At 37.3% G+C, this 18,882-nt stretch overlaps 1 protein-coding gene across 1 annotated transcript in view; it reads left to right on the top strand.

Moving 5' to 3' along the window:
• slc35f1 (solute carrier family 35 member F1) overlaps positions 1 to 18,882 on the top strand; it is a 116,401-nt gene that overhangs the window by 87,944 nt on the left and 9,575 nt on the right. Inside the window, exons 5-7 of the mRNA XM_026922908.3 lie at positions 1,483 to 1,639; positions 4,615 to 4,667; positions 11,720 to 11,874. Coding sequence (XP_026778709.1) covers positions 1,483 to 1,639; positions 4,615 to 4,667; positions 11,720 to 11,874 — 365 coding nt within the window. The remainder of the gene's footprint in view (positions 1 to 1,482; positions 1,640 to 4,614; positions 4,668 to 11,719; positions 11,875 to 18,882) is intronic.

Here is an 18,882-nt window from a genome sequence, read left to right as displayed (position 1 = left end):
CATCGGAGCTGTGTACAGCCCTCTCCGATTCTCACCAGCTCCCTGACTGAATCACTGCTTGTTATTAAATATGAATGAGACCTAGACCTGGTCTATAGAATATCACACACCACCTCCCCAAAGCCCCACAGCTCATCAAAAGAATTCACGAGCATGGCTTAGATTCTGCTGTATAAGGATTTATATGAAAGTAAATTACCCACAAGGGTCTTGTTGTTTAATAATACGGTGCTCGCTTGCCTTTGAGATTTCATCGTTCCCAAGGTTTGCACAGCAAACACAGGTAATATCAGGCAGCAGCGTTTGGGTGTGTAATTGATTTTACTCTACAGAAATCATTTTAGTGAAGGTTATTTACCACAGTAAGAGCAATATTTGATCTGCAAGTGAAACCACACTGTAAAATAATTTGATGCAACCGGTATATATTTGTACAGCATTATAACTGTGCTCTTAAAACATTTAGAACCCTTAAATCTGGATGTGGTTTGTTTAGCAAACCTATATATATTATATCATGATATATATTGTGTATCTTAGTAATATCATAGAAGTATTGAAACGTTTATTAAATTAACAACATGTTTTATTTCTCACAATTTTTTTCAAGCCCAAAATTTACAACTAGCTGTTGTAAAGTTTTGTAGTATGCTGTAAAGATTAAAGTTTTCTGATAGGATTTCATGACAATCACTCCAGGCTAATTCATTTACTCAAAAAAAAAAACAAAAAAAAAACATCAAGACAGGTGTCATATGGTCATACTGCACTATGCAAAGGTATTGCTGCTATAATGTGTAAGGAAAGTTACTTACAATGCAACAGGTTAATAATCCTTAATGCATAATAAAGATAGTAAAGATAGCTATAAAGTGAAATGCATCTTAAATAATTATAACAATGTGTACAATGCTTATGAATTCATTACAACATGATATGAACATAGTTAGTGTTTGTTAGAAAAATGAGCATAATAGAAACTGATACCAAAGAGTTCAAAAGACCAAAAAAAGTTCTTGTGGAATGATCTACATATGAAAAAATAAATAAAATGGAACCAAAGTGTTTCTCATCACTTTGGTACACTATAGAGGTACGCTATATGCCAGAAGTATGTGGACACCTGACCATGACCATAGGAGAACTTGAGTGTCCTGCACAGAGCCCAGACCTCAACACTCAAGACTTTTGTGATGAACTGGAACAATGACTGGAACTGCACCCCAAGCCTCCTCGCCCAACATCAGCGCCTGACCTCACTAATGCTCTTGTAGCTGAATGGACAAATCCCCACAGCCATGCTCCGGAATCTAGTGGAAAGCCTTCCCAGAAGAGTGGAGCTTATTTTAATAGCAATGTTCATCAAGTACCTACAGGTGTGATTGGTCAGGTGTCCAAAAACCTTTGGCCATATAGTGTATGCAGAGGAGAAGATGAATTTTCCTCATTCTCCAGGCTAACATGAGGTTCTTCACTCAACAGGGGACCATAAGCTGCTCGGAGACCTGCTTGTTCTGGCCGGTGCCACACTATACGGCATCTCTAATGTGTGTGAGGAATTCATTGTGAAGAACTTGAGTCGTGTAGAGTTCCTGGGCATGATGGGCCTGTTCGGTTCCTTCTTCAGCGGCATCCAACTGTAAGTCTCTCCCCACAACATACACTCCGTCCTTGCAATTGCAAACTGTTGGCACCAAGGCTAGATCTTAGTCTATTGGCATAATCTTATATAATCATATATAATCATATTTTACCAAATAGCAGCATATTTTACATCAAAGCAGCATTTGATTTACAATATGATCCTCCTGTGAGGTCTCCATGTACACATGACAGTCCACTCTGCCAGTTCCTGGTCAGGATGAGGTCATCCATGTGCCACATAATGGATTTTGCCCCTTAGCTGTGACTCTGCTTCCCCCTGTGGTCCTATTTCTGTCTCAGCCAGCTGGCTCTTGCTGGTACTAGCTGGAAGCATTTCCCAATCCCGATCCAAGAGGGATTGTCTTCCTCCCTAGCTGTTCTACCCATGAGCCAGAATGGGTTATTTGAATGCTTTACATTCTTTAACAAGCTCCCAGAAGCCTCCAGTTGGAGCTTAGACCACCAGCCGCTCACCTCCCCAGGGCAGCTCGCTGAATCGCTCACAAGTACATCAACATCCAGATTTATGCTATATATAAACACACCCCAGCAGGTCTGTTTACCCATGCCAACTGCTAACATGTTGGGAGTAATTACACCAAAATGTGATGAATTGTGAAAGAATAGCTGTTGCTGCACTTTTAGAAATAAAGGTCCCATCTGTACTTTTCCATGGTACCACCAAGGACGCATCTTTTGTCATTTTAGAGTGTACAGTACATTCTGGAAATATGAATAGCTTTAAAATAAGGTACGTAATCACACATCAAGGACCAGTGATGTACCTTTTAAAGCTTAACATGCACCTTCCCAGGTAAAACATACGTATTGAAAGGAAAAGGAAAAGTACAGTTTGGTACCTTTATTTCTGAGAGTGCATTAATACTATCCCACTGTGTACCAGTTGTCATCTTTGGACATCCATTATTGGATCAGCCTGGCCTAATTAAGATGCACTTAATGAATCTGGATCCTAAATATACATCTTATTTTCATCTATGTTAAGTTAAGACATCTTGTCCATTAACACAGCACACTCCAAACAGAGGGTACAAAACTTTCTTTGTTGCTGAGATGGTACTCTCTAGGATCTTTTGTGCCCGTTGTATGCATCTTTTACCTGAAAAGTTAAAGTTTTACTCTAAAAGCTAATTAAATTATGGTCCTTAAAGTCCAATTATGTAACACTTTCTCATTCTCACATTCATCACATTTTCAGGTGAAGTATATATACTAAGGCAAGGATGAGCAAATCATAAACTTATTAGCTAGCCCACTGGGTAAGTAAAAGCATTAATGTTCTGCCCAGTTTCATGTTTGGTTGCTAAGAAGACCAGGCTAAATGATCGAAAGGTTGCGAATTTGAATTCCGGTACTGCCAAACTGTCACTGTTGGGTCCTTGACCCTTAACTTTCATCTGCTCGGCTCAATTGTAAGTCACTTTGGGTAAAAATGTCTGCCAAATGACTTAAATATAAATGTAAATTTGTCTGCCGTTAAATTTGTCTGCAACTACAAATAAAAGACTAATAGCCCAGACATGAAATTTGCTTGTTCCATGCACCCAGGCTACTGATTTGTCCACTTGTACTTAGAGTACAAAAGATGCACTCTTGAAGGTACCATACCAGCAACAAGGAAGGGTAATTTCTTCGGAGACTGTGGGTCTCAGTGCCCTCCAGAGCACCTCTTACATTGACCACTTTCATTCACTTTGACATGGGAATTAAACAGGAAGGAGTTTAGTGTAACAGCAAGCCAGGATTGAAAGACCTTAGAGATTGATGAGGCAGTCAACCAAGACAAGACCTTGTACAATACCTGGGTAATTATCAGAACAACTATAGTTGCCTTTTTTTCCACATCCTTGAAAAGATGAACTACAGACATCCCATTAAGTTCTGGCAAAGACCCATTAAGGTCTGACTTCCCCATGTATTGTTAATTTAAGTCTTTGTGCACACTGGGATAGAAATTGTTACAGAATACAGAAGCTGGAAGTTCTGACTGATTCAAAATAAGCTCGAGGGAATAGCAAAAATCCTTTCCTCCATTCCTCTCTCCTGATCATCTCTGGTATAAAACAGATGAACGCAGAGGTGGAAGAGAGATCTGAGCACTTGTTTTTTGCCACTGTTCTTTCCATCACTGCTGGCACTGCTACAAGTCTTAGAGAGCCGTAGAGCCGTAGAGTCTCTTCGCAACAAGGTGAAGTATCGATTGAATCCCTTGGAGTTTCAGGAGGTCAGAGGGATTGACCACTTTCTACACCAATATTGGAGACCCGTATAACCTTGTCTGTCATACCTGAGATCTCACACTTGTCAAAGCAAAGAGTATCACCAGGCATTTCTTCTCTGTTCTGTTGAGTTTCCCCCATAGCTGAGGTGAACAGAATGGATTAAGGTTCTTTATCACCACTCTTAGAAAAAAAAGGGTTCCTTGGATGATCTTTGGATGGTAAACAGTTGTAGGACTTTTCGAACTGCATGACAAGACAGCGTAACACCCTCGCAGGAAAAGAAAAGCCCTATTTGCCCTCTTCTGCATACCTGACCTCACAGATATTCACAATTGGCTAGTGTTCCTGTGATTGACAGGGGAGAGAGGATCTGTCCCACCCAGACAGCCAGTTTTGCTCTTTTGGCACCCAACCAGAGACGGCTGTGCCATCATTGGACTTTAAACTCACAATCTCTGCATGATGGGTGAATGTTTTTCTGTTGCGTGACACTCTACAAGAACATCTCTACATAGCCTGTATGGGAGTTTTAAAACTTAGTTGTGTTTTGATATCTTTTAGTGGGATTTTGGAAATAGTGGAAACCAAATTAGCTGTAGAAACCATCCATTGTCTGAAAGAAAACAGTCTAAGGGTGCTCTTTTTATTCCTTCCACCCTCTGATAATGTTTCACTCATGTGGATATTTTTTCATGTTGATCCCTGAAATTGCTTTCTTCTGTTTCAGAGCCATCATGGAACACAAGGAGCTGTTGAAGGTGCAGTGGGACTGGCAGATAGGTAAGATTCATACACACCATCCATATTAAAAATGGGGCAGCCACAGGAGATGAGAGCGCTATAGGAGGCCGGGCTAATTAAAAACCCATGTTTTTCTGTGTGTAGGTGGGTGGGGTGTTGCAGAAAGGCCTGATTGCCATTTCTGCTCTATTCTGAACACCCTTATGCACACATACAGCACACATTTCCTTTCCCTGCTGCGTGAGATATTTTTTCTCTCAGCAGTGAGCTCAGGAGAGCTGTCACATGGTGGTACTGTTTCTGGGTAAGTGAGCTAGGCTGAAAGAAGACGCAGTAGGAGCTTTTCCTCAGAGATATTGAGAAAACAGTGCACAGTTAACACAGCTTCCTCACCAACCTCATCGCATCCCCCAACAGCTTTATTCAAAATGTCAAAATTATCTAGTGGCCTAATGCTGCATCATCCCTTACACCAATCTGGAATGATAAATGATATTTGGCTGAGGATCAGTATAGAGGTGGTGAAACTGTCAGAAACTGTTGTCCATCCCATATTTTCAGTGCTATTGCCAGGCAAAGTCAGTGATTAAATACCCAGCATTGTGCAATGTTTCTGCTGTGTGTTGTCAAAGTGTCCAAGACATGCCAAAGACAGCATTTGTACCACGTCTCAGGGGCATTGACTTGTCACAGGGGCATTAGCGAGTCTGGAGTTGCTCACAGGGCAGCTGTGTAAGTTATCACTACCATCAAACATGTAGAACAATGTGCTAGAAGGATAAGTGTCACCACCCGAGACTGTGCTGCCTCAGAAAAATAATAAGGGTTTGATCCTGCATAATTAATGTAGTGGTCTGGGAATATCTTGTCACATGTCACTGGAAATTCTGGAAATCAGCCATAAATTCTGAAAATATGATTTTGTTTTTGACCAAAATTGAGTTTCTGTCAATTAATATACTTAACTCTACTTTAAAAATCATAAATGTATTGTACCAAAATGATATGGAAATGATTTTATTTAGGCTAGCCTCACACTGGCTTTCTGTCTATGAAGATCACTTTGTGTAAGGAGCCAGTTTAACAAAAGCAGCTGTAATCTAGAACCATTAATTATTCAAAGAATCCTAGAGGAACCTTTATTTGCAAGAGTATAGGGTCATGGATAGGGGGTTAATATTTAGGGGTTAGAGTTTAGAGTTTTTGTTCATTCTCTATCAGAAACAAATGCAACTTTTAAATACAGTTATACCACAGTGCTGTTGAGTTCTCAAATTTGTTTGGTCAGAAGGTGTTTCTTAATTTTCTATAACAGCAGCTCTGACAGTAATTCTGGCTGGAAGACAAATCAGAGGTTTATATTAATGTGCTCACTCTATGTGGACACTTTAATGGTGCTGTAACCCAGATTAACCATTACTTTATATCTAATAAAGTCAGACTCCATGGTGTTAAAGGGCAGGAGATCGATGTTACACAGAACAAGCTCCGTATTCAACCCAGCCTGTTGAATTCTCACTCCTTAATATATCACCTTGCACACAGACCACATTTTCCTTTTGAGAGAGAAAATTATTCCATGTACTGATTGTGAGAGTTAACATCGCTCTCTGAGACGATGCCCTGGAATATATCTAAATTTGTAGTCATTAGCAACAGCGAATTTGAAAATTGTCCTGAATATTCATGATATTCAAATGTGTGTGCTGATGTCTCACGGTCGCACTGAACCTTTCAAGTCTACAGATTTTTAGACTAACAGGTGGAAACACATCTTTTTTTTTTTTTTTGGTGCATTCTATTGAAGAATTGAAGTTTAGGATGTGAGCATTTTAAATAATTCATTAAGTTTGGATGAACCAGCATTGTGTGAACATTTACATGCAGTGATGTGAGTATATGAAGAAGAGCATCTTTTTGAAGGAATCTTTGAACTGACTCTATAAAATCTCTAGTCTAAAACAGGGATCCTCAAATTTTTTGTAGCCAAGGACCAGTTTAACTGTAAAACCTCACCGGACCATCTCAGTACAAATTTATTTCAAGTACATAATGCAAATATTCAAATAACAGGTTTGTTATTTAAATGTGTGCAATAATATTTTGCTATTTATTGGCGCCATTGAGCTTTTTATTGCTAGACTTTTTCCACAGACAGAACACACTTATATTAAAATTGTCATTAGATTCAAGTTGATGTTATTTATATGCAACTCGATTTTGAGTTATTGAGATTAAACCCAGTCATCGTAGGTGACCAGTCAAACAGGCTAATAACTAAGATAACTAAGGCCTCAATCATAAATATAATTTATGATTATAATAATTTAATACAACTTTCCTAATGGTAGGTTATGGGTGGGTTTCTATCACTGTTACAAATATATATATATATATATATATATATATATATATATATATATATATATATACTATACTTCACAGACCCCTTGATGTCCCCGGACCCCGCTTTGTGAATCATGAGACTAAAGCATTTCCCTATTGCATTGTGCAAATCATTTTGCTGTTCTGTTCATGAAGCAGCCAATCCTGAAACTTTATCAACAGTGCATTTGTTCCAACAACTAACCAAAAGATTAAATGCTGTTACAATCATAGCACCACAACAGCGATTAGACAGCGGATCAGTAGCATGGTGAGCACCAGTAATTAGCCTACAGCAGTGGCTCCCAAACTAGGGGTCACTTGATTTGAAAACTCCTAGTAAACCGGTATCAGGATGTATTTACTGTTAGAGACTTCAAAGCACTTCTGTAAGTCTCTCTGGATAAGGGCGTCTGCCAAATGCCATAAATGTAAATGTAAAAAAAATGGGGTCATGAGAGAAAATTTTACAATCTCCTCTTTTGTTTTATTCATTTATTTCACAAAATAATATTACAGCTATCACCCTAAGTATGAAGATGCACTGTATTTTGTGTGCTACAGTTTTGAAATGTTACTGAGAGTCACATTCAATTGATCTACATTTAAATTTTAGTCTTTTTGCTATCCTGAAACTCTGCACTAACGTAGGAGTTCAGCAATAAAAATAGATAAATTTCCCTTTCCACTTACCTCTGCTAGTTCCTTGAAAACTCAAACTCAGTGGAACAGCAGAAGTCAGGATAACAAACACAAAAACATGGCGAAATATGCAAATCACCTTTCCTTAATGTAGTTAAAGCGAGACAATTTTATGCTGCAGTATCTATAGATGTAGATATTAATAGATATAGTGATATATATAATTGATTAGATTGATATATATAAAATATTTATTGAATATGTATTTACGAGTATGATGGTAAATAATAAGGAGAAAATAAAATGCCAAGGCTTGGGTCACTGAAAATTTATAATATCCATTTGGGATCATTTGTCTAAAAAATTTGACCATTAAAAATTACAGAATGTAAATGATCAATTATTAATTTATAATTCTATATATATTTTTAAAGACTAGATTATTAATATAATAAAATATGAATTATAAGGCATTTAATGTTGAACACTAATCACCTTTCCTTTAATGTAGTTAAAGCGAGACAGTTTTATGCTGCAGTATCTATGTCTATATCTATCAATATCTATATCTATAGATACTGCAGCATAAAATTGTCTGTGGCTTTGACCACATTAAGGAAAAGTGATTTGCCTATTTCGCCGTGTTTTTTGCGTTTGTTATCCTGACTTCTGTTGTTCCACTGAGTCTGAGTTTTCGAGGAACTAGCAGCAGTAAATGAAATTTATCAATTTTTATTGCTGAACTCCGACGTTAGTGCAGTGTGTCAGGATAGCAAAAAGACTAAAATAGCATGCTCTGTCTTCATTTAAATGTAGATTATTTGAATGTGACTCACAGCAACATTTCAAAACAGTGGCATACAAAATACAGTACATCATACTTAGGGCGATAATTTTAATATTACTTTGTAAAATAAATGGATTTTGTAGCTAATGTAGTTTGAAATCAAAATGAACACAGGCTACAAGACAAACATTTCATTGCTCAGACATTTTTTAAACAAATACACAGATTTGTGTGATATTTGTAACGAGATCTGATTTTTAAAATTGGATTTTTGGTTCTTTATTCATTTATCTTTTGAGAATTGGTCCAAACATAACTGTACATAACTGAATTCATTAGTGAGTTAAAGATTCAAATTGACTTGACTTGAATCACAAAAAAAGGATCATTTTGCACATCGCTACATACAAGTTCCAGGATTATTGTTGTTTCTTTGCAAGGACAAAACACTATAAGTAGCTTCACAATAGCTGTCTAAAATTGCTGTTATACGTAGTCTTGTCCTATTCAGGAAAAGATTTCTCATATAACACTCATATGGGTGAGTCTGCTGCTATTTGATGGAGTAATATTTATTTTCAGCCAAAGAGCCTACCTAGAATCACAAGGCAATATTCTTTTTAGTTCTAAGTGGAATGGTAAGGCTGAAAAGAGGTTTGTATAAAAAGCAGGCGTTCAATAGGATCCTGATTGCTTTTAGTGAAATTGTCGAATTGGGGAACGGCCATGCTGGAGTGGCAAGCGCTTTAGTTTTTTTCCGCATGAATGCTGTTTACGTTTCAGTCTCAAAGCAAAATCACTGTTATCGGTCTCTGGCCCTGTCACATCTTCGTCATCGTCATCCATGGCAATAAAAGTAGCGTCCTTTACAGACGCACTTTGAAATGACTGTCACGAGAAAGCCAGTAGATAATTTTATTATCTGAGACACTCAATCCTATTATGTTCGAAAGATGAGCAGAAAGTTTTCTGCAAAACGACCCAGCTGTCCTTCATGCTTCATGATATCAGTGATTTTTAAATTCACAGATAAAATGTAAGTCATATTTTATTTATTTGGCCTTATCTTACTTCTCTTTCTGAGTAAAGATTATGAATTAGCACTAAGGCTTTGTAAATATGAAACAAAAAGGGAATTTAGATCAGATTCTGATTTTAAAAAGAGATTTGTATGGCTATTTCCATGTTGTTTATCTTACTCAGGCCCTCCTGAATGAGTAGTATCACAACCTGTGGCCAACAACGAACAAAAACCAATATCCTCGCATACACGCAAAATAAATATTCTGGCACAAGCATGCTCACACTTCAACAGTTATTAACAATTCAGTTGTAGCTGGTAAATCGGTTATACTTACTAAATATTGCAACACTTGTTGCCAGTGCATAATCTCAGATAATATTCTCTGCTGATTTTGCACACTTAGTATTTTGGGAGATCAGCCTTGTGTCAAGTTCTTTCTGTTTATGAAAACAGTCAACATGGTCATTCGACTGGATACTTGACATATTTTTCCATACTTGACATATTTTCTCTCACGCCGACTAAAAAGTTTGCAACAAAAGCAAACGTAACATCCTCACTTACTGAATAAACGAGCCATGGCCTTTTCAGTATCTCTCCATTTACTGTCTGAGTGAAATGACACAGAAAATTTTCTGAGCGCTCTGTCCCTGTGAAAATCATTTCCATTGACTCAGTATGGTCCTCTCTCTATCAGAATTGTTACGTAATTCTTGTTGGCCAATTACTAGGATCATTCAAATTTTCGTCACCTCGCAGTGTTAGCGGACATTGAGTGTTCGCTCTGGACAAGAGTCAAATGCTAACATTACACAATTTCAGTTGTCTAGACATGCTGGAGCTGCGTTATTTTGATTTGATTAATGATTAATGTGAAAATTCTCCCACTGTTAACCTGAATTAGCATCAGTAAGCTATCATAGGCTTGTGAGGTTTGGAGCTGGAGCGGCCTGAGCAGCGACTCACACATTTCTCAGGTGTTTGGTGTGCTTCCGGAGCGTATTCACACGGAACTTGGGGAAATCTTGTACTCTGCCATCCAAGTTCAAGGTGGCAGAATAGAAAAGGAAAAGAAGCCTTTATTTGTCACCTATACATTACAGCGCAGGGAAAAGCTTTTATTCGCATATGCCACCCCTGGAGCAGATAGAGTTAAGGGCCTTGCTCAAGGGCCCAACAGTGACAGCATGGCAGTGCTGGGGCTTGATTCTCCAACCTTCTGATCAGTAACACAGAGCCTTAACCATTGAGCCACCACTGTGGCACTGTTCAGAAAGTTTGTTTAGAAAAAAGAAAACGTTTTGGTACGTTTTGCCGCACTTGTTAAACTGACGCTCTAGGCAATTGCTTAATTCGCCTAAATGGACACGCTGGCCCTGGTCTTACAAATAATTCAGTAAAAAAGATAACTGTTTGCATTTGCATTTTAAGTATTACACAATTATCATTAAGTATTACTAAGTAAATGCTATTATTTATCATAATAAAGCAAGTAAAATGTACAAACATGATTTTCTTTACCACTCACACCAATGTGATATTTATGTAATTTGTATAATACTTAAGTTATGTTATTTCCTGATGACAGGGTGAACGCCATTAGGAAGCCATTTTAAATCTGATTTCAGCAGAACTTTTCGTTTAGCCAACTCAAAATTTGTCTGTTGTTGACCAGATATAAAATACTGCATTTAAACAAATATGACCAAACAAAGCACTTACACTGCAAAATATGACTTAGCAAGTGAAACTATCTGGAACATAGTCAAATTTATTTCCTTAACATATTTCCTTAACAGAAAATGTTTCTAATGTTAAGCCAATAGAATAAGAGAATTTAAAGCTTGAAATGAGTAAATACATTGAAAAACTACAAAATGATCTAAAATTGATATTTGTTTTATAACAAAGGCATAATAAGAAATAATAGATCAATATGCCCATGTTTATGACATTTTTTTACTTCCTATCATTTTTGCAGTCTAGTTAAAAAAAAAGAAAGAAAAATCTATTTGAACAAAAAAGTTAGAGAAGACATTATTTTATATAAGATGTATGAGAGTTATCAGAAATATGCAGAATGATTTTTTGCTTCTGTGTATAAAAGCAGAATCCCTGGCTGAAAATAAAAGAATTGAGAGCCACTGCTTTATAGGACCTTAATCACGAGCTTCAGATTTGCCCTTGAGTTAGTGTATTTGTCAGTGATGAATAGCTGGAAGTGACTGTCGAGTGCTCTGTGTCTGTCTTTAGGGTTACTGTACATCGGCTTTAGTGCCTGCATGTTTGGCCTGTACAGCTTCATGCCTGTGGTGATCAAAAGGACCAGCGCCACGACGGTCAACCTGTCTCTGCTCACTGCTGACCTGTACAGCCTCTTCTGCGGCCTCTTTCTATTTCAGTACAAGGTGAGTGGGGTCTGTGTGTGTGTGTGTGTGTGTGTGGACAGACAAAGCACTCAGCTTTATCCCCTTCTTTGTAAAAATGAGATTATGCCGTCTCTCATTCAGCACAGTGCCCTCATCAAAGATTTTTATTTCTCTTCTGCTTTGTCCTGGTTTGATTAAAGGACTTCTTTATGTACCGCATTGATCCGTCTGGCTTTTGGGCGTCCAGAGCGATAGCGACATGCAGATTGTATTGAAGATTCGTGTGGCATTGGGCAACTCGGTATATTTCTCCAAGGTTTTCAGAAACACATCCTGCACTTGACTCTTTCATACGGCTTTAGAGGAAGATGATGTCTGCTTGCTCAGTCTGGTTTCTTTTCAAGGCTTCTTCCACCAAAACTCTGCCTGGATGAGTTTTTTTTTTACCCCTTTTGTTCTGGTCTTTGTGTCCTTGAAGGTCCAAGCACTGAAAAGCTGTTCTATTGTATATTTCCTGTAACAAAGCTACAAGATGGCATCATCATTAGAGATAAAGCAGCAACATACCAAAAGCCTTTGTCATGATGAATATGAGACTAATTGAAAAAAAAAAAAAAAAAAAGAAGCCAATTCACTGGAAACAGAAAGCTTGTGAGAACACAAACAAGAAATTTCACTTTGCTTGCAAATTCTCAAAACTCAAAAGCAATTTGAAAATAAGCGATTGGGCGATGATATCTTTTATTAAGAAAAAAAGTCAAACAAAAGAAAAAAAATTATTCATCTCAAAAATTTGCCACACTATTTTCTTAATTAGCCATCTGCCTAAGTTCGTCCATAATTTTTGCAGTTATTGAGGTAACACTGAGATATGACTTATGATATATTGAAACAATATGGTGGGCTCGTGATGTATCACGGTTAAATGTTACATTTACATAACATTTTTTAAATTTTTTATAACGTTATATTTATTATTTATTTAGCTACTTATTTATTTATGGATCATGTTAATGCAATTTATTAAATGACGTACCTCTGTGATATCGGAATGCTCAAAAAAACTAATTTATAAACAAAAAAAGTAGTTAGTTTCTTTGCAAAGGCCAATGCTGTGATATTAATTAGCAAAGAATATAGTTTACAGTGTTAGCGTTCGTGATATTACATCATGACGTTTAACTCATCAAGTGATCAGCCGTATGACCACATGCGGTTTGCTCTTAATCAGATGCCATTTTTAATGCCTCCTTAATCAGACGGCTTCTTATAATGTAATTGAATACATTTAAATGCAAATTATATATGTAAATTTATTTTAAAAAATTGAATAACTTTGTGGGCTGTATGAACTCTATATCATCAGTCCATTTCGGTACATGTTTCAGAGCATGGAGGTTAGGGTGTGTGTGTGTGTGTGTGTGTGTGTGTGTGTGTGTTGTGTCTCGGTGCTACCCACTTTCGATACTCTTAACAGTTTGAGAAACCTCTGAAGCACTCCAAAACCTTCGCACAAGTCTTTAAAGTACTGTTAAGGTTAGATAATTTTGTACTTTACTCTTATTCTTATGCATATGTGTAGGAGTAAATTTCCTCTTTTTTTCTCAGCTAAATTTTGCTGTGAGCAGCTTTTTACGTCGTATATGTAGCGTGTACTTTTAGGAAGAACTTAGACCAATACTCAGAAAAAAACGTACTTATTATTATACAACAGTTAGTTCTGGTCCACTAATTTGATTGGACAAGCGACTTTCCCAGAGGGCTTATATTTAGTATAAGGGCACTGGGATGTTTCACTGGGTGTATCACTCCGCTCGTCTGTGTTCACCACGTAAAATTCCACTTCCTAGTTCAAAACAGTTACTACAGTAGAGTTAGCGACATCATCAGCGGACATGGCAAACACTACTTTTTGCATGAATATAACTTTTGACTTAAAATATGAAAGCTAATCAGATGAAGATGATAAGGAAGAAGGGACGCCAGTTTCACCAGATGTACCTTTAACGGGAGTGTACGAATCATTGTGAGCAAGCTAGCCAGCCTGCGGCTTCATGCCTGCGCCGAATCGCAGCCAGTATAACCGCACTCTTGCTTGTGTGACATTACTTAAACATTTTATAGATATGTAGCCTTTTGTCTTTTTGGGAGACAAACACTGCAAATTTGAATGATTTTTGCCCCCCAAAAAGTGTGTTTTATTCACGTAGCCATTTCTTAATTTTTTTTTTTTACTTAATGCCTTCTGTATTGCTTGATGCAGGAAGTGTTCTGCTTAGAGCATGACATTTAATGTGTAATTTAAAAATACTAAAAATACATATATATTTTTAAATAGGGTTTTAATGAATAGAAAAAAAAATGAACTAAGCATCTAAAACGAGTCTTAAAAGTGACATTGCATGTAAATAGTTAACAATTTCCAAAAGGCACTTATTGGAGTCACTTTTTTCTGGCCATCATAGACTGTAGATCTATAACAATTATATTATTTCCTATGTAGTGAACACATATAGAATCCTTTAAATAAGAATTGTGATGCATCTAAGGATTGATTTTTCTCCATCCCTACTTAATGCAGTGAATATTTAATATTTTATCCACATGCCCACAGATAAATGCGATACTAGGCATTTATGTTTGATATATTCTGTTATGTCCAGCAGAAATAATGGGGAAAAAAAGCTGCATAAAATTACTGAACAAGTTACATAAACTCCAGGAACTCTATTCATCTGTCGAATAAATGGGAAGAGTTCTTGCTTCATCAGCTGCATGATGAAGGTTTGAAGTGGTGTAATTACTGCATAGTCATCTCTTCACAGCGATCAATCATTCCCGCATCTCCATTAAAACTTTTAATGCGCAGTCTTATTCAGTTTAGATTAATAGATGAAGTTTTATGAAAGTGATGGTGGAAATGAGGTTGATAATTGAACATTCATTATTGTATTACGTTCATCCTCTATTCGAGAAAGAGAAAAAAAAATTATAAAGTGCTTTGGGATGCTTGTGTCCCTGTGCATTGAGGTGAAGTGCTGCTTTGCCAGACTAAAAGCAGACCTTGGGAATAATTCATACGCTTGCCCTTTGTGTGTATTAGGGCGAAACAGGCCCGGTGTGTCCTGAGCAGAGCGGCTGGAGATTACTTCTGTGCAACAAGGCTCGGCTGAAATGCAGCTCATCCATTTCAATTCGTAGATGTTCAGTTGCACTGTGACCGTCACCTGAATGCCAAAGTTGTTCCTGGTGTGATTAGGCATTCTCTCTGCATCTGGTATTGTTGGCCATGAGCCTCATCTAAATTAAAGAGAAAAATAAGCCAGACTGTTCTCACGCTGGTCCTTGGAGTGTGTCGCAATAAGACAAACCATTTTTCAAACCTCCACCATGTCCTGAATACATATGGACCCATATATGCCAACGTTCCTGACTGATCCTCTTGTGGTAAAGGACCGTATGCAGAGATGTGCTCTTAGATTTATTTTTTTTTTTAGTAATTGCCAGATAAAATAAACACTGATTCCCACTGAGATGCAAACGAGGCAGTCTAGACGCTGATACAGCAGAGTAAAAGCTCCACTGACCTCTTAACAACTTGAAATAGAGCTGTGATGTATGTGCAGTGTGCAGGTTTGTACTACTTTCTACATACAAGCTTGTATAGATGCTGAAGCTTTAACGTGCTAATGCTTTCAAGAGGTTTTAGGGTCGTATTCAGAAAAAGTCAACTGTTTATGCAGGGAAACTCACAGTATTCAGAGTATTCAGTTAGTTTCACAGGTGTTTATGTTGATTTTCTGGCATTTGCATTTAACCCTGAAAAAAATCAGGGGATAGAAAATGTGGACTGAAGAAGCAGATCACTTTTTTCCATTACTGTTATGTAATATTATGGAACTGAAAAGCAAAAGGAAATTTAAAAATAAATAAAAAGAAAGATTAATACAACGATTTATGGCAGTCTAGTATATTTGCAATATATTGCAACATGAATAATCCTAATTTTAATGATCATATTAATCACAAAAAAAATTGGTTTAATTTAACAATATGACTTCCACACTCATTATTCTGCTGCTTATAAAATAGCGCATGATCCAGCACTGATACGTCCTGCAACTAAAAGTACAGCAGCAGAAAGTGTGAAGCTTAGACTGGGGTGAAATGAAATTGCAGAATGCGATTGGACAGGACACAAAAAATGTTAAAGGGTATTTACAGCCCAAAACATAAATTTCAGCGTGACATATTGTGGTTATTTCAAAGGGTCAGACAGTGTTGCTGGATTTAATATTGCTTCTCGCTCAAGCCGATATCATGCAAATTCCTTACAAGTAGAAATACATTTATCATTGTACAAGTACAACGAGATTTAGTATGCAGTTTCTCAATAAGATATGTATATACATTAAATAAGAAAAGAGATAAAATGTAAGATAAAAAAAAAAACATATGAAAGAAAGTCTGGAGTTATTTATGGAGTTATGTCTTAATGTTAATGTGCGCAGTTTTGCACTACTTTGGTATGAAATCCTCACGGCACACACATAATTCTGAATATGACCCTCAAGATTTTTCTCTCTCCACCACTTGGTGTTGGAGGCATTATGTTTTTGGGTTGTCCGTGTGTCCATCCAACCGTCCGTCCATCCATCTGCCCGAGATTCTCATTAGAGTGATATCTCAAGAAGAAGTGGTTGAGTATTAGTGGGATTCATATAGAATTATTATTGTGACCAGCAGATGAACTGGGCTTCCTTCCTGTTTAAAGAATATTTTAAGGGTATTTGAGATATGCAAATTAGTAATAAGAAAGACTGGCAGCGGACTCCGTTGGCATCCCATTTAACAGCATTGGCATCGAGTTCTATTGTTTAATCATAGTTCTTCATCTACAAGCATACTTTAAATCATAATCCAGAACAAATACATGGTTTCAGTTCTTCCTGAGAGTACACTGTTCATGTCAGGCTAATGCTTTTTACTCATATATGGTTCCTTTTCGTGTGAAACAGAGGACTTTTTTTTTTTGCATTGATTGTACGACACAAAGTGAACATGTGTGTTTTGGATTTAAACAGAATTTTTAAAAAAGCTAGAATGCAAGAACCCATAACATTTCTTCAGTTTGTCAATATGGGATACCTTTAATGGTTCCTTGTAGAACTTTACAGAGGAAGCTTTTTCTAGAAATATGCACTCTTACTACAAAAAAAGTTAAATCTAGAAGACTAAAGGACCCTTTGCTTTGTCCTTCTGGGGGACCCTTAATAGATCTATGTAAAATCTTACAGCAGAGGGTTTCTTTTTTATAGAGCGTTCCAAGTGGAAGCCGTGTAGGAAGCAAAGAACCCTTAACTATTCAGAGAACCCTTAACTATTCAGAGAACCCTTAACTATCCAAAGAACCCTTAACTATCCAAAGAACCCTTGAGGAACCCTTTTTTTACTAAATATATATTTTTAAATGCTTGTCCATCTAGTGTACCTTTAAAAATGCTCTGCAGAGTGAAGAACTCAATCAAATCTATCCAAAGAAACCTTGAGGAACTCAACACACACGCACACACACACACACACACACACATGCAGAGTGTTTCAGAGGGAACTGTGCTTATGAGGCTTCACTGACATCAGCAGGTGCATTAATATTCATGTAACCTATGAAGCTGCTGGTGGTTTTGGTTCGAAAGGTCTCCAGTTAGTTCAGGATTTCATTTCATACCGGTTCCTGGCTCAAAGCACCAGCTGTGATGGATGGATGCAAATATTGCTGTGGAAATTAAAGCCACAATGAGTTAGAAATCAGCACGGGATCATGAATATGCATTTATGTGTCACACTGAAAATGGATGACGCTGTCTGATGAGGAATGAAGTGGCTCAGGTGTGAGTGTTGTTTCGGGTCTGATTTTTAATGCATGGCTCAGTGGTTTGTGATGTCCTTGCCACTTCCTGCTCTCCTCTCGAGATGATGCTGTGTGAGCCAGGAACGAAGATGCTGTATCAGCGAAATGCCTATTCAACAATCATTTCTTCATTTTTTTTCAATAGCTCCTGACGTCGGACATGACCTTAAAGCTAAAAAGATGACCTTTTCTGTGCACTCCGAAAAGAATCTCTTGCTCAGATAGATATGTAGATCTTCTGGCATACAAACCTAGAGCTTGGTGTTAATGAGGCCGTAAGCTTCGGCATGTTCACCATGGAGTGGATCTGGTTCATAACGATTATGTGAATGACTCTGGCAGTAATAATCATATTGTGCAGCGTGAGTGTGAAATGAGCTCACTGCTGTAATTCTCCGTTCTCGCTGGGACTTTAATACAGCACTTTAAAGACCATCCTGACCAAACTGCCCCCTAATCATAATTCATATTCCTAAGCAAAGTTCAGCAGAGGTTGTTAACTACGCACTAGCCTTTTTAAACCAGCGAACCTTTTTAAGAAACAGACGCAGTTTAAGAGTCAAACCGCTGTGTAAATGACGAGTGAGTCAACGGCAGCACAAGCATTACAGCAGGACAGAACAATGCAAAAACGTTCAGATTGAACAGGAAAAAGTTTTACACTGAGTAACTGACATTCACTCGTTAACCCAATGTCTCTCATTCTCAGTGAACAGCAAAGCAACACTCTTCTAAATTATACGTGAATTTATTTCATATTTCTCATTAATCCACAGCGGTGTTGAATTCTTGAATCTGATTGGTCAGAAGAAAGTGATTTATTTTCTGTAACAGTAGCTCTGACAGGAGCGCATGTAAGTCAAATCACAGGTTTATATTAATGCTCTCGTTCTAATACGTAATTGTTTCTATGGTAACAGCTCATTCACAGGGACTTGTACGATGAACCCTCTATGAAATCTAACAATAAATGAATTTAAAAAAAAGTATTATCTAATTATCTAAACAATGACATTTTCTTTAAGGAGATGTTTATTTAACATGGTGGAAGGAGTCTCCAGTGTCAGAAAAAAGGAAAGTCTTCAGGACAAGTTTCTTGGTAAAGTTTTTTTTTTTTTTATTTTAATTACTTCAAG

The sequence above is a fragment of the Pangasianodon hypophthalmus genome, chromosome 19 (genome assembly GCF_027358585.1).
Source record: "Pangasianodon hypophthalmus isolate fPanHyp1 chromosome 19, fPanHyp1.pri, whole genome shotgun sequence".
NCBI lineage: Eukaryota > Metazoa > Chordata > Actinopteri > Siluriformes > Pangasiidae > Pangasianodon > Pangasianodon hypophthalmus.
The sequence above is the reverse complement of the archived record's forward strand: the minus strand, read 5'-3'. Positions and strand labels throughout refer to the sequence as shown.